The 24,475-nt window shown below is 36.1% G+C and overlaps 2 protein-coding genes across 5 annotated transcripts in view; one reads left to right on the forward strand and one right to left on the reverse strand.

Annotated features, from left to right (window-relative positions):
* Nucleotides 1-24,475, forward strand: part of HHIP (hedgehog interacting protein) — a 73,110-nt gene that overhangs the window by 21,221 nt on the left and 27,414 nt on the right. The window lies entirely within an intron of this gene.
* Nucleotides 1-24,475, reverse strand: part of ANAPC10 (anaphase promoting complex subunit 10) — a 171,037-nt gene that overhangs the window by 14,979 nt on the left and 131,583 nt on the right. For both annotated transcript variants that reach the window (XM_068942199.1, XM_068942200.1), the window contains exon 7: nt 16,122-16,185. In XM_068942199.1, coding sequence (XP_068798300.1) covers nt 16,122-16,185 — 64 coding nt within the window. The remainder of the gene's footprint in view (nt 1-16,121; nt 16,186-24,475) is intronic.

A 24,475-nucleotide genomic window follows, 5' to 3' on the forward strand; every position in this document is an offset into this window, starting at 1 on the left:
TTCATTTCATTCTAGAATTCATTCTACCTATGCTAAGCATAAATGCTATTTGCTTGTCTTGCTCCTGTACTCCTTACAATGGCTAATTAAATGTCAAGTCTGCTTAAAATATGTGCATAGACCCAGGCAGAGTGGCAAGGGAAATGGATTTATTGGCATGTAACAGTGATAAGTTCTGGGGTTCTTTTTTAATGTTTCCTGGATTTCCTCTGCTGGAGTAATGAAAAGAGACACTTGGCTATCTTTGGTGAGAAGCTGAAATGCCTCTACTGTTGCACTACTGTGCGTGTTGCTACTTTTCTCTCGAGCTGGGCAAAAAAACAACACAGCGATCCATACGCATGCAGCCCAACTTTCCACTGGGAGATGGCAGGGAGGGAAGTGAGGGAGGCTAGTCTCCAGCACAGGGCTTAAATATGAAGTCCTGTAGGGTGACAGGACATGTGGGTTTCTCATTCGTTCCAGAGTGCAGAATGGCTGCAGTCAGACTTGCAGCACAACAGACGTCATTTCTTTGGCCACACCTCGTCTGTGACCTGCCCACGAAGAATCACTACGAAGTGGTTTTAAATGTCTTGCCATAAATTTGGACAGAAAACTAGGAAAGAAGTAACGGTTAGGGCATGCAAATAGCCAAATCTAAAAATATTGGACATGTTAAATAAAAAAGAATGCCCTTGTTTATGATGACTTTAAACATGAATGAAGTAGACACAGTGCACACAGCATAACACTTAACAGCCTGCATGAGAATTCAGCCCTCCGCATTGAAAGGACGATGTTTTTTTCAGTAGTGATGACTGTTTTATAATGATGATTTTTGAGAGGGTTATAAAACTTTAGTGAGGACTTAGCATACTTAAACTGTATTTAGAAACTGTAAAAAACAATCGATGTTTTAACAGAGAACTGCATAATGACAGTGAAATGGGCCTGGATTTCCCATTAATCATTTGCAGATCTTGATTATTATCCTAAAGGACACAAAATAGTCCTTTGGAAGAGGCTGTATCTTATCACCATATAGCAATGTGGCTTGCATAGAAGACAAAGATTCTTACTATTCTGAAATGCATGTGCCTAAAGTTCTAGCGACTCTATTTTTGTATGAGAGACTGAACTAGATAACCATACTTAAGCTAGCAGTTGTGGAACAGTGCAGTGATTCTCAGGTTGTAAGCTGACCAGATGAAGAATTGCCAGTTTATTCTAAGGATATTTGAATCAACAAAACATTATCGTTTCTGTTGATTTTGGGTAGCATGTCTTAGGTTTGAGGAGCTGAGAGGGGAAAGAAGATAGTACTTTATCATTTTACATGCACATGTGTAGATTTTAATGTTCTGTGTTTCCTTGAGAGGAATCCCATGGTACCAATTAACCTAACTTATTCCAAAACAATTCTCTGTTTGGAAAGAATAATTTTCATTGTGGGTGTTCCATGAAATTGTATGCCTCATACCCTGTTATTACTGAGACGTGTGTAGTGCAATTGAGAGTGCCAGTTTCTTTTCCATGCACTGTATAGATTATAGCTGTATCCCACACACAGCGCTAGATAATCCCCCTTTTAATTCTGCTATGTGTACAAATCCTTTTTGAACATTTAACAGTTTAAAAAATGTAAAAATACATCATCAGTTGAAATTGCATTTGTTAAAACTGAATGTTGAATTTAGAAGTGATCAAAATCAATGAATAACATGGTAATAATCACCTAATTAAAGGGCAATGATGGCATTTGCTGAAATATAACAGGCAGATCACAATATCCAACACAAAATGTCAAAGAAGACATAAAGTTATGCGGAAAATTCCATGTGTTTTAGCCAACACAGTTTCAACCACATGATTTCCTTTAATGGGAGGAGTTTTAACAGTCCACTAAGGCTACAATATTCACCATCCCTTTAAGCTCTTGAAGTCCCATGAAGGACTGGAACTCTCAAGGAAAGCAGCCAGTGTCCTGGAGACCTGTTCTGTGCATCTCCCCGTCCATCACAGCTATACAATTCCCTTTTGTGTTACATCCCTTGTACTACCCCATTTAGAAAATGGGTCCTGTCTCTGTCTTGAAAGAGATTCAGAACTGAATAACATATTAACTGTGGTAATTAACACAGCTCATCATCTATTCGTACATGTACTTCCCTCAGATGCCACAGAACAATTTTCTTCTATATCCTCTTCCACGTTTTTTTCTCGCAAGCTCTCAAGTCCTATTCCTTAAATGGGATCTGCAAGTTGGTTTAAGGGAGGAACAATTCCCTTTCTCCAGTTAATCAGTGGCTATATCATCACGTTTTTCACCCATTCTATTGCCTTTGCAGTTAAAATGGGACAAAATGATCTGTCCCTAGTTTAATGGCTTATATATAATTTTAGTTCCAAAAATCAGTTAGAACTAACTTTTCCCATACCTGAAAAAAGATATCTCTCCAAAAGATGAAACCACTTAATAACTGTCACTTATTTTTTTCACTCTCAGTATCTGCCTGCATTCTCATATTGCTGGAATTTTAAAAGAAATTATTCTGTAAATCTCTATAATAAAGTAATATTCACTCTCAGATTTAATTTGGAAAATGAAATATATGATCTGTGAGAGTGAGCCCAGCAAAACACTTTCAACCATTTGTTTTTAATTTACAGCAGATATTTTTAAAAACTTTGATCTATCTTTACTGGCATTGAATCTCAGTCCTTACAGTTGAATTGCAGCAAATTTAATTTATGTAATAATCATTATTTTTATGCTAACTGAATGCCCAAACAACAAATGAAAGAGTGAGTAATTCACCAAGAACTTTCATATTTTGACATTCCTAACAATTCCAGGAACCTTTATCAGCTAGATTTTCAATCACTGTAACAGCCCAGAGACAACATACCACAAGTGCTAAAGGATAAACGGATCTGAGTCACACTGGCTCAGATAAACGGCAGGAGAAAGAAATAAATGTTATATATCAAACTAAATAAGAGAAGTGGTGCTCACCCAAACCTGAAGTAGTGATACCAGTTTTTGGAAGTGTAGGCCATTTTCATGAATTTTCACCTTAGAAAGGAAGTTAGTTGCTCTAAGGTCATCATTTCAAACTCTTCTTTAAAGAAAACATGTACCTTTCCTTTACAATTAGCATACATAATTGTGTATTATTAATGTAAATAAGATGGTACATACACCTCATAGGAGCCTAGCTGAAGATGTGACAAAACACTACTGACTCTCCTCATCACCTCTCACACAATGTTTAGATATGTTAATGCATGCACTAAATCTTGGAACACTTTAAAGGTCTAATCAAATACATACAATTTCAGATTGGAAGAAAGGCAAAGAAAAAAAGTTGGCAGCTTCCTTTACTGCTATTTTCCTCCCCCATAACTGAGACTGATCACTGAGACAATATTGCTCCACTGACTTTTTGCGGGATAAAGCAAGAAGTCAGTGGTCTCTTCTAAAAAGCATGTCTGTGTGTAAATAAGTTGGTAAGATCGACTAAAACGTAACAAACCACCTATAAGACTGTACAAATCTGCCCGTACCATTACTTTCAGATCACTGAAACAGTGTACAACCCTGCTGAATATAGTGAAGTTTCCAAATGTCATGTTAAAAGTTTAAAGCAAGCAGACAAAGCAAAAGGTAGGGAATATTAAGGAACTGTCTAGTAGCAAGTAGTTTCTGTCACTTTTTATCCTGTACTAGGTTGCCCCTCCCCAGGATAAATCCAGATTGTTTCACAGCCAGTATCCATGTTCCTCAAAGGTCTGTGGGGCTGAGAAGGCCACAGATATTTTCAGCTGCATAAAACCCTTAATCTATGAATGCTTGGTTAAAAAATAACAATCAATTATTTAATTTAAAAGAAAATTCAGTCCTTGAAACAGAAACATTCAGAACCATGCTTTTGCCCTAGTTTAATAAACCAGTATTTTGCAACTTGCAGTATTTTGCATTTCTTCTAGAGATACATTCTCCTTTATGAATAATATAGACTTTTTAATAATTTCCCTTTTGAAAGTGAATGTTAAACATGCAATTGGAACAGCTAAAAGAATAAAAGGAACATAGTTTAATGTAATTCATGTAGTCCTTTATATTGTATAAAATTTATATAAATTTTATCAGCATGTATAAAATTCATTATGTTTTACTATTTGTACACGTATTTCAACCTCCAGCAACAAGGAAAAACACTGGCAAATGACTAAGGGAAATAAATGGAATTAGCTAGTTACTAACCAGTAACTTCCTAAATCACTTGTGTATGAATGGTTTAAAAAAAAATGCATGAAAGAAATTACTACTCTGTTATCAGTTCTAGCACTGTTAAAGTTATTGTTTAATAAAGCCTGAGAATTCCTACCTTTGTTCAGTAAAACAAGAATGAACCTTCAACAATCAGTGAACAATTTAGAAAGTGAGAAATAATCTTACACATCAGAGGGCTCTGATTTGCACGCTCTGACTGCTCTGCCCATATTGGCTTACATGTGAAACAACAGACTAGAATCTTTGGAACTGAATTTGATTTATTTAATTTTCTCAGGTGATGAAATTTATCAAAATACTGATTGTAGATGTCTTCAGGGAAAATTAAGAGAATATCTGATTTATGCTTTTGATGTATTAAACATGTAGTGAAGGAAAGCTTCTTGGAAAAAAACAGCTTCAAAAATGAAACACCAGATTGTGAAACAGACTGCAGTGCACTAATCTGATGAGCAAATGTATATCAATGCTTAGCAGTAAACAGTGGTAAAATTAAAAGTGCAATGGATATTGCGTGTACTGTAATATCACTTCATCTGAAGCATGTAGTGCAAAATTTAATTTTTTTCTATTATGTTTGCTATTTCTGTTCATTTGCAAAAAGGTAGAATAGTGCTTTCTTAATGCTGTTCTCCGCTACACATTTCTTCATTTGATTAAAAACTAGTGGAATTAGAATTTGTGTTTAATTCATTAAAGGTCTGAATCCATGATATTCTGTGTTTCAGTCCTAGCTTTTTGAAACTTCATCGTCTTAACTTTGAGATTGAACATACACTGTGTTGTTCTAATTGCACTGGCTTTTTGAAAAGAACTTTGTATTGGATTCAGCCAAGTTACAGGGTTTCCAAGATCATGGTCTTGGCTCAGGATAAATGGAGCCAATGAGCTAAACAAATTCCTGCTTTCTTGGTTCTTATAGTACTAGAAAAAGGGAAAGAGTGGAATACTTTTACTGCTTTATGCAAGTGAAACAATTCTGGAAACTGCAAAAATACAAACTAACTGTCTTTATGTCAGCAAGACACACTAGCTTTCTTTGGAAATGTGAATCACAGAACATTAATGAAACAAACATTTTTCACTTGGGAAATTTAAGTAGTTACTTTTAAGAATAATCACCTTTGGATTTTAAACCATACAGACATTTAGTCTAGTACAGACAAGTATTAGTGTTCTTATAACATGTAATAGTCATAGCTGTCTTGCACTGTGTGGAATGAAGAAATGTATGTCTATATTTGTTTCATCTTCTATTACTGAGAATGCTTTTCTAATGAGCTAGATTTTAAAAGTGGGATTGAAATAAATGAGTAATGGAAAAAAAATAGGGACTTCTAATCAAGAAAACAGTGTACATTCTTTCAAAGTCATGTTTATACGTTCAGAGAAGCAGTGGATCTAGTTCAAACACAAACCATATTTCAATTTGCTTTTTAAAATTATCATATAGTTCATTATTATATTAAAGTTTGTTTTCAGTTGAATCTTGGCCTAAGAACTTTACATCATAATCTGCTGTCAGGTTTAAGGTGTCAGGATTTCTGTTTACTAAAGGTCATGAAATCACCAATTTACAGTTTTGTTTTTAGGTTTACACAGGAATAAATTAATAATGTAAGGAATCAAGAGACGTAAGGAGAGTTTACAGCTGTTTCATTAACTCTTTCATCGGTTTTAGGCTTTTAAGCTGTAGGAGAATCAATGATTTTTATGTGCTGATTTTCAATAATCATAGGGTATTTAAATTGCAACAAACCTTCCATGCGCAAACCTGAATTGCAACACACAGGCACACCCAGTTAGACGTGCAAGCGACATACTGAACATACAGCTTGATTTGTGCAGACAGGACGAATATTTGCATTTACACAACTCCATGTGGTTCCATTGAAAATTAAGCCCTTTTAGCCTTCATGCACTCTGAAGACTGCACTGCATAAACAAATATTTCCTGGGGACTTTTTCATGTGTATAACACAGGCACATATTTTTAGGCCTTCTCAGTATAATACTGGAATAAAGTGTAGATACCACAGACAATCCTTTGTTACAATAATTTGTGCTGGAATGCTGAAAGGGAGAATCTAGTCTTGACGCAGGTCCTGAGTAGAATATATGAGTTGATTCAGGAAGTTAACGTGGTTGAGCCACTAAATAAACGTGACCATAATATAATTAAGTTCAACATCCTCCCTTGGGATCCTACCATGAGGTAATAATATTACAGTACTTTTCAAAAAGGAAGATTTTTTATATTGAGGAAGTTAGAAATAGCCTGAAGGGGAAAGTTAGGAAATTAAAATCCGTAGAAGCAGCATGGAGGCTGTTTAAAAGTACCTTATTAGACTCAGAGAAAGTATATACATATATACTGGAACAATTAGGAATCAAGAAGGTGAGAAATATAGCAAGGTACAAGGGAATGTTCAGGCCCCCCAAAACTAATAATCCTATAATAAAATGGAAATCCAACTCAAGTGACACTAATAGAGTAGAACATAAATTCAGAACACCAGAGTAAGGGCCATATCCTGCCATTGTTTCACTGGCAAAGAAAATAGGAGTTTCTCATAAACATTTATGGTATAACAATGTTTTCAGAGGTTTGAGAGGAAATTTAAAGTGAAAAATATAAAGACATTTTTAATAAATTGTGATAAAAAAGATAAAAAAGAACTTCCTCAGTCTAGGCGGTGGTCTTTGACAGAGGTTGGCTAACTAGACCAATAGACTACAAAAACAAAAGATTCAGCTTGATTCTTTTCCATAAGAAAGACTGGGAAACACACACCCTATACTTGGCATTTAACATTTTCTCTGTTTCTCCACCTGTAAGCTTAGGAAAGAAAAAAGAGAGAGGGAGAAGAAGAATGATGGAAAGCACCAGAACAGATTGCCCTAAAAATAAGTGCTCTAAAGGAACTGAAAATTGTAGTAGCTGAGATAACAAAGTGGTACTATTTATCTTTAGAAAACTTAACTATTATCTGAGAGGTTGGCTAGAAAAGGGCTCTGAAGGTCATCTTGGAAATTACAGAGGAGTGGGAATCTAGAAAAATCCTAGGTGAGAAAAATTAAGGGAATTTTAAAATTAGGTTAAAAAAATCATGTGTGTTAATTTGCTGCAACAAATAGAATTCAGTGGAAGAATTAGTAAAATAATGAAGGAAAAAATAGTTTAGCTTTTTAGAAGTTTTTATACAGCGCCTCCAAAGAAAATAATATGAGAGATTGCTAGTCATAAAGTAAAAACTTAGACCTGCTGTGATTCAGAATGCACTCAGAGAAGGACTGCTCCTTACCGGTGCCTCTGGACACATGTCCAGTATTAGTACACTGCCAAATTAGGAGATGAAAGCAAATAGAAGGAATAAATAACAGCTATCTTGAAAATAATTAGAAATTGTGTAATCTAGGATTACTTCTGAAACATTAGTTCGACGTTCTCAGTATGTTTACTAATGACTTAGAAGAGTTCAGGATTAATTAAGTGGCAGAAGTTGCTGGTTATGCAAGATTAGGAGGAGGTCTAGAGAAATTATATAAATCTGAGTAATGAGATAGCAGACTAAACTCAACATAACACACTTTAGAAAGAATGTTTAAACACAGGAGAAGCTCTTACCCTATTGTATTGCCTCCTGAAAGATATTTAAGTAGCATCGATGATAACTCAGTGCAGCTGTCAAACTATGAAAGAGCAGATATTAAGCAGTATTTAAAATAGGATCTGAAGCACTTTGGAGAAAGCACTACAGATTACATAATCCAGCAGCATCCTCAGGAGCAAGGCACAATTGAAGGGAATAGGACTGGAAAGGATTTTTGTTCAGTGGCATATAAAAATGTATTTAATTCAGAAAAAAAAAAAGATGCAAGAGAAACAGGTGAAGTAATGAACATCACAGAGAAAGTGATATTGGTTCCCCTTTTTATCCTCGTTTTTCATTGATTAGAACATCAGTTAACAAATTGAAACATCTCACACACAAAAGGAATGAGATTTGAACAACATAATCACTGGTCTGTTCCATACTGCTGCTTTGATAGTTTTGATTCACCACCAATTAATGAAGGATTAGCCCCTAGCTTTCTAACTACTATAAGTATCCATGAGGCCATGGAGCCTCATTGATAGAAAATCAGATCATATGTCTGGGGGTAGGTTCCAGCTCTGTTGGCATCATAGTCTATACAAATGTCATCTAAAATCCTTGTGTGCATCGGATTCCTCCTCCAAAAATATCCAAGTGTTTTTTTCTTTTCTGTGGGGAGCAGAGCAAAGACCTCTTAAAATTATCTTTTAAAGAATGAGAAAGTCCAAAATATACTGCAAAAGCTAGGTGACTTGGGAACTCATTTCGGGTATCAGACCCACATGTAAAGTCTCTACTTTATATCAGGGTTGGATGCAACAGCAAGCATTTGCAAGGGTATTAACAGTGACTAAGGGTTGTCTAGACATGCTCCTGAGGACAGTTATAAAGTTGAAAAATATTGGACACAATGATATACAATAAGACAGATGAAATTCAGAGAAGCAGCTCCAAAGGCACATAAAAGTCAATGGTATTTGCTCATAAAAAGACAGACCTGCTGTCCTACTGTGTGTAAGTAATTAAATGTTTGGGAATAGAGACTCATTGCTCTATGCCGATGATCAGGGCACTGACTCAGATATGTGAGTTACAGACTGTAGTCCCTGCCATGATTCAAGTGCAGAATTCCTCTTTCCATTTTGAGGAAACTGTCATTTAGAAACCTTCTCAGGTTAAGACCAGAAATTCCAGTAAAAAGCAGGAAAGGAAAAAGAAAATGAGAGAGAGAAAGTATCACAATATAACCAGTAGCTTGACAGATCAGGCCTTACATGCGAAGTGTATATGCCAGTGCAGTCCTCCAGTTTGAATCAGGCACCACTGGGATACTAGCTAGTAGTCTTCTACGTTCCAGATCACAGATGGCCATCAGAACTAACAGTCACCAACACCAGTTTTGTCAGAATTCATAATTTTTTTTTTCACTGATTGGGATTTTCCAATAGTAACTGCCACAGAAATGTTTTGCCAGAAATCCTAGACCAGTTTCCTCAGCCTCTCCTCACAGGGCAAGCGCTCCAGCCACTCTCTGTCTTGGTCGCCCTGCACTGAACACACAGTTTATCAGTATTGTTCTTGTACTGGGGGGGCCCAAGACTGGACGCAGTATTCTAGATACAGTGTCGTGAGTGCCCAGTAAAGGGAGGATCCTCACCTCCCTGGATTTACTGGCTACAACCCTGCTAATGCAGCCCAGGATGCTACTGGCCTTCTCCGCTGCCAGTCCTCACTGCTGGCTCACATTTGCTTTACTGTCTATCAAGATCCCCAGGTCCTTTTCAGCAGACCTGCTCCCCAGTCAGTCAGTCCCCAGCCAGTAGTGTTGCAAACATAATAGGATTTGAAAAGAGGAAGAAAAAGCAAAGTCTGCAATTGTATATATCTGTAGTTCAAATCCATTCCTTCTTTCAATGACTATCTAACCAGAGGTAGTTCCCCATCACCAGAGTGAAGATCAAGTTTTCCCATTAAAGTTTTCAGTTAGTCTCCCTGAGATACCGTTCTTATCCTTCTGTACCCCTTCCCACTATAAATCTCATCCAGTTGCTTTAACCACCATAAGGTCTAAAGCTGTTGCTTCAGATCAGGCAGGCTCTCTTAGGCATTTTTGTATTTTTTCAAAAACTGATATTCAAATGAGATTTGCAAGTGTATAGAACTTCATAACAGTTCAGAAATACTAGATGCTGTCATGCTGTTGACTCAATGGCTGTGATTTGCACATGTGCATAGAGGGATGTAAAAGAAGCCTCACCACTGAGCAGAACACCACTTTCACTAAAGAGTATCTTTTAAGGGGTTGATTTTTAGGACTCTTAATCGCTTCTGTAACCAGACACTTAGACTTGAATATTTATTATATACATAAGGCATTAAATACTTACGGTTGATTTATAGCTTGCGTTAGCATGTTATTTTTAAATAAGCCATATAAAGTACCTTCAATCCTGTCCATTCAGACAGTCATGAGGCAGACTCCAAAGTCATGAAATTGGCTTAAAAGTCATGCATTTAAAAAAATCCATTTGGGAACAGGGGGGAGTGGAAATTCACCACCTTCTTACTTTTCAGAAAACACTTGATTTGTGTTTTCAAGCTTCTTTCAGCAACCATGAAGACTAAAAGTTTTAAATTTAAAAAAAAGAAAGCCGAAAACCCACTGAAATGTTTTTATTCTATTAACCAGCTTTCAAAAAACCTTCTATAGTTTGCAAGATTTGTCATATAATCACAAGCATTGTCTTATACTATATAGTTAGATAAGTACGCACATCTAAGTAGCTGAAAATTCCAGAAAATATTGGAATATTAGTTGTAATCAACAAAAGACTGGATTGCTGAGGTTCTGTGGCATGTCTTCTAATGCTTGAGCCCACATTCCTTCCATACGCTCAGCTCTGATGAAGCTCATAACGAGTTCGTCATGCAGTGAGACTGTGCAAAGAGACCATATGAGCAGAGAATAGGGGAACCTGCTGCTTTTCTGGAGAATATTTGTTTTCTTTTAAGCTTCATAAGGGAAAGGGCAATTTTCATATTGTACTTGTTACATTTCACATGACCCTGGGAGATTTTCCTCTATCAGTTCCAAGAATGAATAATTGCAAGGAAACATTTGTGAGTTTATGAATTTGTAGAGGAAGTGAGTTTACCACTTTTTAGATATGTTTAGGCAGTTGCATTTGTATTCTCCAGTTATAGCAAATTGGGTATAGCCTGTCACTTTTTTCCAGTAGTTATTGTTCTTTTTTTTTTTTTTCTCTTAAGGGAATATGGTTTCTGTAGCTCGGTGAAGCAATTTTAATTCTTACATACCTGGCATTTCTAGAGAAGAAACTGTATTTTTGTTAGCTATTTTGCTTTTGGAAAAATGTTCTATTCAGTACTGAAGTATAGACTGCAAATGGGTACATTCCTGTTTTTTTAGGTAATTCAGAATTTTGGCATTCAAAGTATTTCTAGAAAGAAGCATTTATGAAGGAATAATGATTCAATATATCACAACATCAACAGAAGACTAACCATTTTTTCTACTCAAACTACCACATTTAGCTAATTTCTATTCAGATCCAGAACTTACCTTGTGTAACTAATGACACCATTTAAAATGTGTGCCCAAGTCTTCAAAAAAATTTTAAAAATCATTAATAATGAGTAATATTTACTTAAATTTCAAATTTATATCAAGTAATGCAATGTAATATCTAAAAGACTTAGCATTTAGTCTTTAAATTGGTCCAACTCATCTGTGTACTGCATATCTCTGAAAGATGAATAGAAATGAAAGGTATAATTCCAGTGGAAGATAATTTCAATACAAAATGAATTGAACTGGTACATATTTGTCTAGATCAAAAGTATGTTCAGGACAAGGGAGGTTGATGAGCCAGTCATGCCATGGAGAAGAAAGAGCACAGATGGTTTGGGGAAGGGAACCATGTCTCACCACCATCTCTCCCCCTCCTTTCTTGAAGTGGAGAGACTGCGCAGACAGCATTGGCCTACACAGTGGGCAAGAGACAGAAAAAGCAAAACTGTGCACTCCACAGAGTGGAGCAACACGTGTTTCATATGAAATACAACCTTGTTAGCATCTAAGTATGTTCTTTGTCTTTGCTATTGCTTAGAATTCTGAACTAGCATAAACATAAGGCTAAGATTTTCAAATGTGAGTTAGCATTTCAGTCGACACCTTGAGACTAGCTTTCAAGAAATACTGATCACTCTTTCTGTAACCCTTACGCACCTTCTAATTGTTTTAAGTTAAACCTTAAAAATAAGGAACTGTTTTTGGAAATGTTTAACATCCCTTAATGTTTAACATCCCTTAATGTTTAACATCTCAAAGCAAGAGAGACAAAAAATGAGAGCATGGCTATTCTGACACATTTTTTGAAAGTCTAGGTGATTTTAAGAAGCTTTTGCAGGTCAAACTCTGATAAGCGGTCATATAGTGCATGGAGGGGAATATTGTTTCCTGACTAAAATAACTGTGATGATGCTTATTTCTTATTAAAGAGAGCATTACTGAAACTGCTCAGGCATGATTCTTTTCTCTTGTGAGTGCACAGACTTTATCAAAACAGGACTGAAACTTTGGTTGTTACAGATGATCACATTTTTGACAAATTGCTACTACTCTACTTCTAGGATTCCTGGCCTGATATTTTTTTCAAACAACTTACAAAGATGGCTTAACTTCAGAGGGGTTTTCTTAGTGGAATCCATTCCACCCAGAAGGTGTTCTCTATAACAAATGGGAAACATCACTAAATTTAACCCAAAGTTTGAGCAATGGAAAGCCACATAGATGATGTCAGACATTACAAATATTATTTGTACTTGGTAGTTTACTTCAAGGGAAATTATGAGAATGACATCATAATGATGACTGACTATTTTTTATTAGTGTTTTCTCTCTGAAACTCTAGACTTACAGTTACAAAATACCCCAGCTTTTAAAATGCTGTACCTGTTACCTTCTTCTAACAGTCTTTGTGATTTTATTCCTTATTTGTAAAAGATATTAATATGTAAAAATGCCATAGACACTATCAGATTTTGTTCCACTCATTTCAAATGTCACATATTTTTGGCCCCCCAAAAAAATGTATTATTTAGTGCTCATAAAAGATAGGAAATGATCACATCTTCTTTTAAATTAATTGCTGCTTGGGTTGGCCCATGAACCTATAAACTCTGCTGGAACAGTTGAAGCCAAATTTCTTTATAACAGTTTCTTACTCTGGAAATGAATTATGGTCATGATGGGGTGCTCACTAGCCCAGGAACTAGTGATATGTTTCTTCAGTCAGCAGAGGCAAATCATCTGCCATAGCTCTAGAAACACCCAAAATCTGCAGAACCAGCTTTATTTTACAGCAAGAACGCAGTAATCCAGGTTTGCACAAATGGTTTTTGCCAAGATCTACTGGGTAATTTTGATCAGGACCACTTACCAAGAAGCACTGTCCCAGCTCCAGCTCTGAAGGGTCACTCAGGCATTGCTTGCTATCTCCACAGCTGGGGATGGCAGTAGCCAAAGAGACCATAGAACAATGACTATCTCCCACAGCAAGGTAAGAAACATCATTTGTCCAGGTCCAAACAAAGGGAATCCCTACAGCAATATTATGAGTGTCAGCAAAGGACTAGATGTGATGATTCGAGCCAGAACAGACCCCATAACTAAAAGCCGGTGGGCAGCACAGCAGCCCAAAGGCTGTCTTTTGTAGGGAATTGCCCTCCCTATTTTTATGAACTACCTAGGACTAGGCCGCGTTCTCTGGTTCTTTGCTGAGGACAAGATTAGGCCATCATACCAGCTAGAGTAAAATCTCTGTGACAGCATCTGTTGAAGTCTTTATCTCATGACCATGTTGGTGTATTTCTCCAATGCTAATGTCCCATCAGCAATGTTTGCACCTAACTTCAAAGGCGATGGAATTATCAAAGTGCTTATGGTTGAGCATGTTTGTATGTTTCATGTACTGGGACCTCTGTTTATCTAAGAAAACTCAATACTGTACTCTAATAGAGTCTTCATATAAATGCATTACTCTGATATGCAAAAACCAGGGAGGGATTAGATATATATAATCACTGACAACCCTATGTTTAGGGCTCTGATTACTGGAGTGAAATGAGGAATCTGCAGTCTCAACTTCCACTTAAATATATGTAAGTGTACGACAAGCCTTAGTAAGCAAAGGCAAGGTTGAAAATGTGACTCCTATGACTGAGATCAAACATTACTGTTAAAGCAGCTGTAGTGATCTGAGAAGTTACCCCCTCTCAGTGTTCTTTATTGTTCCCCTGCTTCAACTTGCTTGATCTGCATATCCTAAGGCTTAAATAGATGTGTAAGTGCTCCCAATCCACTTCAGTGCAAAGTGAATAAAGTCCAGCAAATAACGAAGGGGTGTTACCTTCATATCATGCTATGGATTTTTGCCTCAAGAGAACCTGACAGTATTTTGGGCAAATGATAAGTATTTGAGCTCACAGAATAGCATCCCGAAGCAAGAGGACTAGATAGTATCAATGGTATCATTCATCTCAACAGTGAAAGAAAGATAGTCCTGAGGTTGATTTGCAGAGCTCTTCTAAACAGTCTCACCACCATATAATGGGCCTATGTGGCAAAGAATGCTGCCTGAATGAACCACACTTGTAAATAGTTTTCAGGATAAAAATGAACACGTTATCCATAACAGATAATAAACAGCTAATCATTGTATCACAATTAATGCAGATATGCTTATTAAACCTCTTTTATATAGATGAATTATATTACAGCATTCTGTTTTATCAAGGATTCAAAGGGATTAGGCTTTAATTTATTATTTTAGTATACTATACCTTTAAATTGTTGACATATAAGCTGTATAAATAGAAACACTATAAATCTCTTTAAAAATGTACCATAAATTTTTTTATGCATGACCTTTAAGTAACAGCAGTCTGTTGCATAACTCTGCAGGGGAAGTCACATGGTGGAAACCTCATATTTCCTTAAATTTATGGTTGTTTCTTGGTGGTCTGAAAGACTTTTTTTCTTTTTTTAAGTTCCCTTTCAAAGTCGTAATCTCAGTAAATTGTTTAATGTTTGGTCTAATGCAGGTCAATGTAAGTTCTTATTTAGATTTATAATAGGAAATATATAATGTCAGATACCAGCAAAGCCTAGCTAATAAAGTCAGGGACACCAGTGTTAAGTTTCATTATAATGATGTGAAGATAATGCCTTTAGCTGCATAACCACCACATTAGCTACAGACCATAAAGAAATATTTATGAAATTTCAGGGTCAGATTCATTAAAAGTCTCAATTTTTCCCAGTCACACTTTTTTTTTTAAATAGGAAGCATTTTGATTGTTAAAATCCCTCATCACCATTGTATCAGATCTCATTTACTGACACCGAAGGATGTATAAACTCTAAAGGGGAGAGAATCAGCTGCCACATGTTGCCCTGTTTTAGCTCTAGAAAATGTCAGTGGATCTTGTGCATGGGATTAAGTACTTTCTGAATTAGGGCCTTATGAAACAAGATTTTATATTCAGGTAATGATCATTTTCATTACTTGGAGGAAATTTGACTCTTTCCTACAACAAAGGACTTTGGTCTGTATTCAGAACAGTGTTATCAACATCAGTGGAAAAAGTCTGCTTCAAGTTAAAATATGCAAGTGAATACAAGTTCCGTGAAAAACAACAATAAATTATTAGGGGTTTTCCAACTCCATCAAAATCCTCATGATCCAGTAACTTACAGTGCCCGGCAGAATAAAAATTATACCCCATTCACAAATGTCAATATTTAAAATACATGGTACAACCATAATTTAACAAGATCTTTAAAAAACACAGGCACATACATGAAATGCACATTTTTCAAAACTTTTCCCAACATTGGAAATGAACATCCTATGCATAACAATATTAATTAACTCTGTACAATAAATGTAAACTGTTCTTTTCGGTAGTTGCAACACCATCTATGTAAGCCTTAAGATATGCAATTCCAGCATGTGTGCACTGTTCGTGTCCACCCATGTTCCTCTTTTGAGACTACAAAAATAATTAAATTTGATTAGAATTTAAGCTACAGGGACAAGCAACTTTGTGTTCACGTAGATGTTGGATGTGTGTTTATGTTTATATCTGTGACTATATGCATAATACATAAGCATAAACAACTCAGAAAATTCAAGCCTTGCACAGTGATAAATTCTTACCTGAAAGGCAAATGTGCACATGTTCTGTAGTAGATGCAGATGAAAGCAATGTTTCATGCACAGCCTAGCAAAATACAAATTAATATTATTTAGCTCTATAATAAGACTGAAAGAGGTATTGATAATTCATTTCCAAGAACAAGGAATTGATTTAATAAGAAATGGTTGTGATGGAAGCAATACCATCAATTCATATATTCATAGTCTACGAGTTAGCAAGCACAGAGCTCAATCCTGATGATGTGCTCAAATTTGCAGTTGTAATGGGCTATTTTCCAGCTGCTATTCATACCTCTAGTTTGCCTTCTTTTTCAGATAGCCCATGTCAACCTGAATTTAATCTATCAGTCAAAGATATGCAATGGTATGCCATTAGTGTGTTAATAACATTTTATTCCATAGACTTTGATCATCCTATCCAAAGATCTCAGGTGCTATGCAGGTTAAATGCATACTAAGAAAGGATGGAAAATAAAAGAATCAAAATGACCACTTTAATTTTCCACCTCTTTTTGGATTGTGCCTTCCAGATAAGCACTAAAACAATGAGTACAGCTTAAATAAATGTCTTCACCAGTGTTTAGCTGTGGTAAGAGTACTCCTGTTCAGGTGTGGCAAAAATGTGCTGAAAAATAAAGGAAGATCAAGATAGAGTAACAGTTTACCATCATCAAAATAAGCATTGCTCAGTTAAGGAACAGGTTATCTGTATAATGAATGGCCTTAAACCTGGAAAAGGGTTAATCCAAGATTCTGATGGACTTGCAAGACTGGCGAACCTTTTATCTTCTCAGTAACTTTCTTAAAAAGAGCATTTAGAGACTGAACATAAAGGGAAAGGACAATAATACCAAAGGCTACTCTTGAGAAGAAGCCAAATGAGCACCAAAAAGAGTCTGGAGTGTCCTTGTCCATGCAAGTCATTCGTTACCCTCACAAATAACTGAAAAATCAGCACTGCTAGGGCTTTCACAAGTAGAGGAGGGTGTCAAGGGAGAGGCAAAAATCCATCCCGCAGGCAGCGAGTCTCAGGAACCTCAGAATGCTGGCAATGGCTTCGTTAGAAACCAGAGAGCCTTCCTATGCCAGGAACAGACACTAAAAACTCAGACAGTTAATGCAAGAACAGGATAGAAAGGAGTGAGAATATTCTGAGATTTTGAAAACATACTCTCACCAACTGTGGACTGAGAGGTTCTCAGGATAGGCCAAATGAAATACTCCATTTCAGTGCTGACATTCTCTTTAACTAAAACAATTTTTTAACTAAAACAATTTTTTAAACTGAAAACAACCCACTGAAATAATCCAAATAATCCAAATTCTCAGTTTTACAAATATTAGAACTGGATGTTTCAACAATTTCAAAACTTTTTTTTTCCAAAGTACATGTGTCACAAGCAAATCCTCCTTTCTATCGGGGAAAGCTGTGGCTTAGACAAATCAGCATTTTCAAATACAGTCTTTATTCGGAGAGCTCCTGGTTAGTTCTCGGGAAGACATTTTTCATACCAATTTACTGGTTGTCTTAGGAAAAATGAATTCTGAAGTTCTAAGTCTGCAGCAGCTATTGACGCACACAAACATATTCCTCTAATTATTCCATATGCATGCAATGCCTCACTCTATTTCATTTTTATAACTGTGCATGGTGAACGCATTCCTTCTCTGCAATGTCCAAAACTATCTTTGCATTCTCAACAAGAAACATATTTCTCATTCACACATCTTGGGCCAAACCCAGATGGTATTAGTTTCCTACAAGGGTATTTCCTGTATGTCTGAATTGTCAACACGGCTGTGGATTGCCATCATTCACCTCTTATATACAGATTCTAGTCATGAAGAGCAAACCGTATATCCTCCACCCCCCATTTTTTCCATTTGGTACATTTCATGAAAATATTCATTTCTACCTTCAAATTATTAATATTTTCTCACAATTTTAGCTGAGAGGTCAAGACAAGATCTATATGAGTGATCCACAAAATACTTGAGTATTTTCGCTTCCTCTTTTGTTCACAGAATGTTCATGCAAAAATCTAGATTTCTCTGGATTCATTTATTCCTTGTTTTCATGTCGCTAGCAAATTATGTATATTTTTAAGACTTAATGAAAGAACTCAAATTATTCGACTGCTTGGGTCAGTATTTGAAATCTGAGCTGTCGCTTAACTGCAACTGTTTGGGCAAATCACATGATGCTCCTTCTGCCCTCAAATTGGCTAAACAGCTCAGCTTAAAGGTGCCCTCGGGATCTGCAAAGTGATACTATGAAGAATAAGTAGACAATATCAGAGCTTTTTCCGTCTCATCTCCCATTCAGGGTTTTGGTTTTTTTTTCAGAAATATGAAGATGCCGTAATTTAAATATATTAAATATATTTAATATAACTTAAATATATTTTTGACCTAGGTGCCAGATGTGATGTGATGTTCATGCACAGTTTTTGTTGCAAATGATGCAAAAACAGCATTTTCCAGTTTTTCTACCTGCCTTTGTGTCAGGGCTCCAACAAGAACAGTGCTTATGTTTCAAACAGTTTGATTTCAGGTAACATACTCTTCCAATGCTAGTTCTCATAAGTGGAAGCTTCAAATTCAGCATCACATGCTGGACTCCTGAACTTCTTATCTGTTTGCATTTGTGCCAATAATATGGGATTGATTACTGTTTTTGACAACTGAACAGACAAAGAACCGGTATAAAAAATGTTAAAACTGGAACAAATAGATATAACAGTTTCATTGCCTTCACACAGTAGATCTGTTATATTAGTTATGGTAAAATGTTGAGACTCACAGAGCTTCCAAGAGTACCAGTTCTGAGTTTGCTATGTTTAGCATAATTATCTATTGAAAAAACAGTAACACATGAAACCAGCATTTGCTTTGGAGATATGACACATTATTATCAAAACTATGCTGAATGCTGATGCTAAATATAAGTTGAAATATGCCTCCCTGCACATCCAGATTTCAGCAGTCCAAAAGTTCTTTGGATATTAGGGAACAAAATAGCATTTGGTTTATCTCTAGAATTTTCACACGCATTCTTTGGCAAATGAAAAACGGTGACGTGTTTCCATCTTTCCGTGCCTTTAGGCAAGGCTCAGACTCTACGTGGTGGCTCTGTCTTAAGGAGAGAATCCCAGACAAGGTCATAGGTCGAATATAAGCATCAACTACAGCTAAGCTTTCATCTGCTTCCTGTCTCTATCCTGTGTTTTTAAGTCACCTGAACTTTTATCTTTCAAATTATCTATCTCCTACTTCCCCACCAAAAAACATTCAGAAAATAAGACTTTCCAGTTTCTAAAAATAAGAAGGAAAGATAATTTTAAATAGCTTGCAGAAAACATTTTACAAGCTTTGTTAAATAGCTTCAAAGCCTTAATGACTACAGGTAGAAATTTGCTAAAGAAATAATCTTCAGTGAAGAGGAATGCCTTTGTATTTTAGGATAGTGAGGATTAGTATCAGTTTGATAAGCCACTGAAATTACTCTTCCCTTAGAACAGTGTGTTTTAAGAGTGACAGAGCCAGGCTCATAAAGTCCACAGTGTAATCTAGGTTATGTTGCAGATACAAATGATTACCCTAGCAATGAACTGGGGGAAAACCACAAATGGTCTGTGGACTGAATGAAGTGGCTCTAGCGCTTTATTTCACTCTGACGAAAAGTACCTTGTTAAGGTGTGCACTTTTGTGGCAACCGTTTCAAGATGCAGAGTGCTGGCAACATTCCTGTATCACTTGTTGAGCAAGCTTTAAAACCCATTAACATATGGACAATAGTAAAGACATGGGAACCCATCTAAGTGGAAATCTTTCACTTTTTCCTCCAAGTTGGGTGTGGGTTGCTCAGAAACTTCTGCGCGTTCCCTCCCACCCCCAATATTTAAATACATATCCCATGTGAATGTAATACTGCTCTTACAACCAGAAAGGCAAGTACCTGCTTTCAGAGACAACAGCTCTCTACCAAGAGCCAAAGGAGAAAGGCAGAACTGTTTGTAAGACAGAGTAATGCCATGAGGGCATCTTTCCATTTGCATTTCTCTTTTTGAAACTAGCTATTTTTTAATGCCTGCAATTAGACAGATCAACATTTCTGGTTTTAATTTAATGTAGAGAGTATGACAATTACTGTTATTCTGTTCTGAATTATATCCCTAAATTTCCATATAAAGTGGTCACGGTAAAACAGCATGAATTTGTTTTCAATTATCAGAGTATAGAATTTGTTGTAGGTTGGTTCATTTTACATAAGCGCTGTCAAATTTGCTATGTATCACCATACATCCTCTTTTTTGTCCCTCTCCCAGCACAAAAAATTCATTTTAAAGTTTTGTAGATTTTTTACGGACATTCATGAAATGTCTCACTTTAGTAGTCCAGGGAGATCTTTGCACCATAGTAAGATTTTTTGTCATGGCATTTTTTTTTATCTTTAAGTAATGATAAAAGCAGCAGTGATTTGCTGAAATATCATGCCATTTAAAAGCAACTTATCTATTGAATTGTAATCCTTAACAAACTCTTCTGACAACTCTCTGCTGTTAGATACTGTTTGAAAGAAAAAGAAAGATTTTATGAAACATGCTACTGAGAAATAAAGATATGTTTTGGATACATAACCAAGGAATGGGAGCATGAGAAAACCAGAGCAGACGGTCTGAGAGGACCACAGGCAAATTAGAGCATTGATAGAAGAGTAAATCACTAACTGAGATTAATTTGTATTATTTGTGTCTCTACGTAAAAACAATGTTAGATAGCATTAAAATAGGGTCCAATTAAAAAATGAAATCACACTTTTTGGACTGATAGAAATAAGAGATAAAGTCACAGTTTTGGTGAATGAAAAAGGGTTATTAGTCTCTTGTTAACAGACACACATGTATTTGTGAATGTTAATGTAATGTAGCCTCTTCTCTCCTGGGCATCAGCTGAGCCAATTTTATTGGATTACCCACTGAAACAGAGTAGTAAAATTTCCCTTTATCACAGAAGTGGCATGGAAAGGTGGGTAAGGCCTAAAAGCTACTGAAAGAACAAACACAAAGGTCATCAAGCTTATTCTCCCTATTATTGAGGGATTTTCATGGTCAGTAAATTGGTTAACGCTTACTGCATTCTCCTTCACTTGAAGGAAGCTTTATCGCTTTCCTGGAAAAATATTAGTGCAACACAATAGCCCTCAAAGCAATGCAGCTGGAAGGTTGTCAGGAGAAGACACTCTATGGTGGAAGAATACTGAAGAGGAAAAGTATAGGAGAGCAGAGAAGCCACATAAATAAATAAATAAATCAGTAATGGCCAGCAAGTGGAGGAGAGCCAGGGAAATAAGAAGGAGTAAGCTTATTTTTTGCCTTCCCTTAGTGGCCTCCGCTGGTGAACCACTCACTGAATTGCTGGTGGAATGTAAAGCTTCCTAGAAAATAAATCCAGCTGGGGACAGAGGTGGAATCACCACCTGTGTTCCCAGAGGATAAATCCTGCTTACAGCTCAAGAGGCCTCTGTGGTGTAGGAAAGTGTGCAATTCACACCTTCTTGAGCCAGCTTTACTGAATGCAATAATCATCTGGTCTTTATTTGAATCTCCCTCTTCCGGGACTGATTTCCACTGTCTTCTGTTATTCCAATTCTCCTAAAGTAGTCCAGTACATAAAGATTCTCAGTCCAGATGCAGACCTCACATGGGCTCATGGCCACCTCCTTGCAAGCACACTCACAGTCGTATGTCACTCTGCCCAAAACCTCTCAATTATTGGCTGGCTCTTGGCAGTCTCAAAGCTTTTAGCTGCTTCTAACCAATAATTGAGAGAGTTGTCAAAGCAGGATTCATGTCTTACTGGAAGAGTGTGAAGGAGGCAAGCTGTGGGTTTGTGTTGGGTTGGTATCTGCATTTATAAGTTTCATATACTTTCTTTAGGAGGAAAGAAAGAATTGCATTATCAGGGGACGAGGATTGTCATTTCGATTAAACTAAAGCCTTTCTCAGCAAAACAGCAAAATCTGGAGTTGAGGAATTAAAAAATGAGTACAGAGGAGTAGGACTAGAGGTGAAAGGTCCTGCATTTAGTTACTGGTATCTTCAATGGACTATGAAGGTAAGAAGAAGAAAGAATGAATTCTAAAGTCATCAAGGCCATGAGAATATTTTGTTTTTGCTGCAACTGAAATGAGAAGAACAACAGAACTAATTTTTAGGTTTTAGTTCTATTTTTACATCTTAAACTATTTTGTTATACTTGTTCAAGCTATAGCCCAGACTTCTTTTGCTGGAAAACCAATATATCCATAAGCATAATTCCAGTAAATATGCACTCTGACTTTTCTACACTTGCAGAAAAGCCCCACTCAAAATGCACACAGCACTGTTCTTATGAACCATCTTTTCAATGCCTTTTAATACGTCTAACTTTTGGATCCACTAAAGGACTGGGACTTCGTTACTTTATTGGACAGTTGTCCTGTAAAAATTTCACTGCAGGCATCAGAGCAGAAAACTTCATTTTTGTGAAAGAGGCATTTTGGACATCAGTGACTTTCAGCCAAATCCTGCCCCCCACATAACTGAACAAACCACACCTCTAATTTCAGTAGGATTTGTGTTTAAATTCAAAGTAGAAAATATAGCCCTCTAAGTATATTTCCTACTTAAATCTAATTGTAAAGTATTACTGTGTCTACAGTGATTTTTAAGTGAAGTATTAAAGTTATATATTGGTTAAATCATTAAGAAATAGTGAATATTAAAAAATTAAACCCTTAGATAAGTGCAAAGCCCATTTTAAATGAGAAGAAAATGAAGCTTTGCAACACAACAGGAAAAAGGAAATGCTTTGGAGATAGGGTCTAGTATGTATACTATACTGAGCCATGACATCAGTGTAATTATTTTTCCCTAAGGTAAATGTCTTATGTTACAAATCCTTCCCTTGCCAGAGGCCTCAGGCTCCACAGATGTTCAGATAGCAAACGACATGAGTTTTCAACACCCAAGAGGTCTATAGGAATACTATTCCTATACCCCACCTACAGCCCAGTCAGTCTCTGGTTTTCTCATTCTGTATTTGTTGCCCCCTTTCACCTGTCTGAGGGAAATCCTCCTTATGTTCCTCAAGATAGTTGATATAGCTCTGCAAGGCAAGGTATGCCCTTGCAGCAGACCTTTTGCTGGTTTCTACTTCTGTTATAGTTAAATTTCCATCCTGTGCTGGGGCCGCATTTCCAAAACATGCTGATTAAGCAAATGTTTGCCTCTGAGAAAAATATCTGACACTAATCTTCAGCCCATCCAGTAAAGGAAGGTTCAAATGAGCAGAAATTCTTTTGGGATCTCCTAATTAGAAGTCTCTATTTGCAGAGTTCATATGCTACTGCCTTATGTTCCATGACCCCTTCCCTGACGTCCTTCACAAATAAAACTCCTTAAGATCCAACACATGGTGATGCATATTAGTCACAGGATTTAATATAAACAAAATTAAAGTCAATCATACCACCTGAATAAATTACTCAGCATTTGTTGTTTAAGAATACATTAAAGAAATAATGTAAATACATTAGCTTAGAATTAGTATTTTATGTCAAAAGTGACCTTTAAATATATATATTTTAAGCACACTCCCTTTTTAAAAAGTTGATACTCATTGCCAACATAAAAGTGGGACAGTCCAGACCAAAAAACTGTTAAGCATAAATACCACTAGTTTATATATAAAGAGTGAGTGAACTGCGAAATCAATTATAAAGGAAGACTCTGAATCTCTGTTACCTATATTGTTTGATATTAAGCTAGACAAAGTAATGAAAATAAATGGACATTTCCAGTTTTGCTTACAAAAATGAATTACTATTAAAGTTATGTAATTAAGGGTTGTACTTAAAATATGGCCTATTTTAAATGAAATAACGATAATCTTACCAGTTAAATCATTCTCTTGTACTACTCTATATTTATGATAGGAAATAATATACATATTAATGTTAGGAAATGGCAGTAGCTCTTAGTATCACTGCTGCATATATGTTTCTGCATTATATATATAAAGTAAATGCCAGCGATTAGTATACTAGAGTGTACCTGGAAATGTACAGATTGAAAGTGGAGTCCAGCTCTAAGGAGTGCTTATACGAAAATAGCACCTTTCTGTAAAAATCCATTGTCTGTGTGCAACAATTTTTCCCCTTAGTGTTGTTTACAATACAGAGTAGATAATGTTGTGCAGTTATTGAAGATTTTTACAGACATAAATGTATTAGATCAGAAATTCCAATGCAAAAAGTATTTTAAATTAAAAAATGGAGACAAATTTACATACAAAATATATTTCAGTTCAGA

This window comes from Struthio camelus, chromosome 4, assembly GCF_040807025.1.
Source record: "Struthio camelus isolate bStrCam1 chromosome 4, bStrCam1.hap1, whole genome shotgun sequence".
Classification (NCBI taxonomy): Eukaryota; Metazoa; Chordata; class Aves; order Struthioniformes; family Struthionidae; genus Struthio; species Struthio camelus.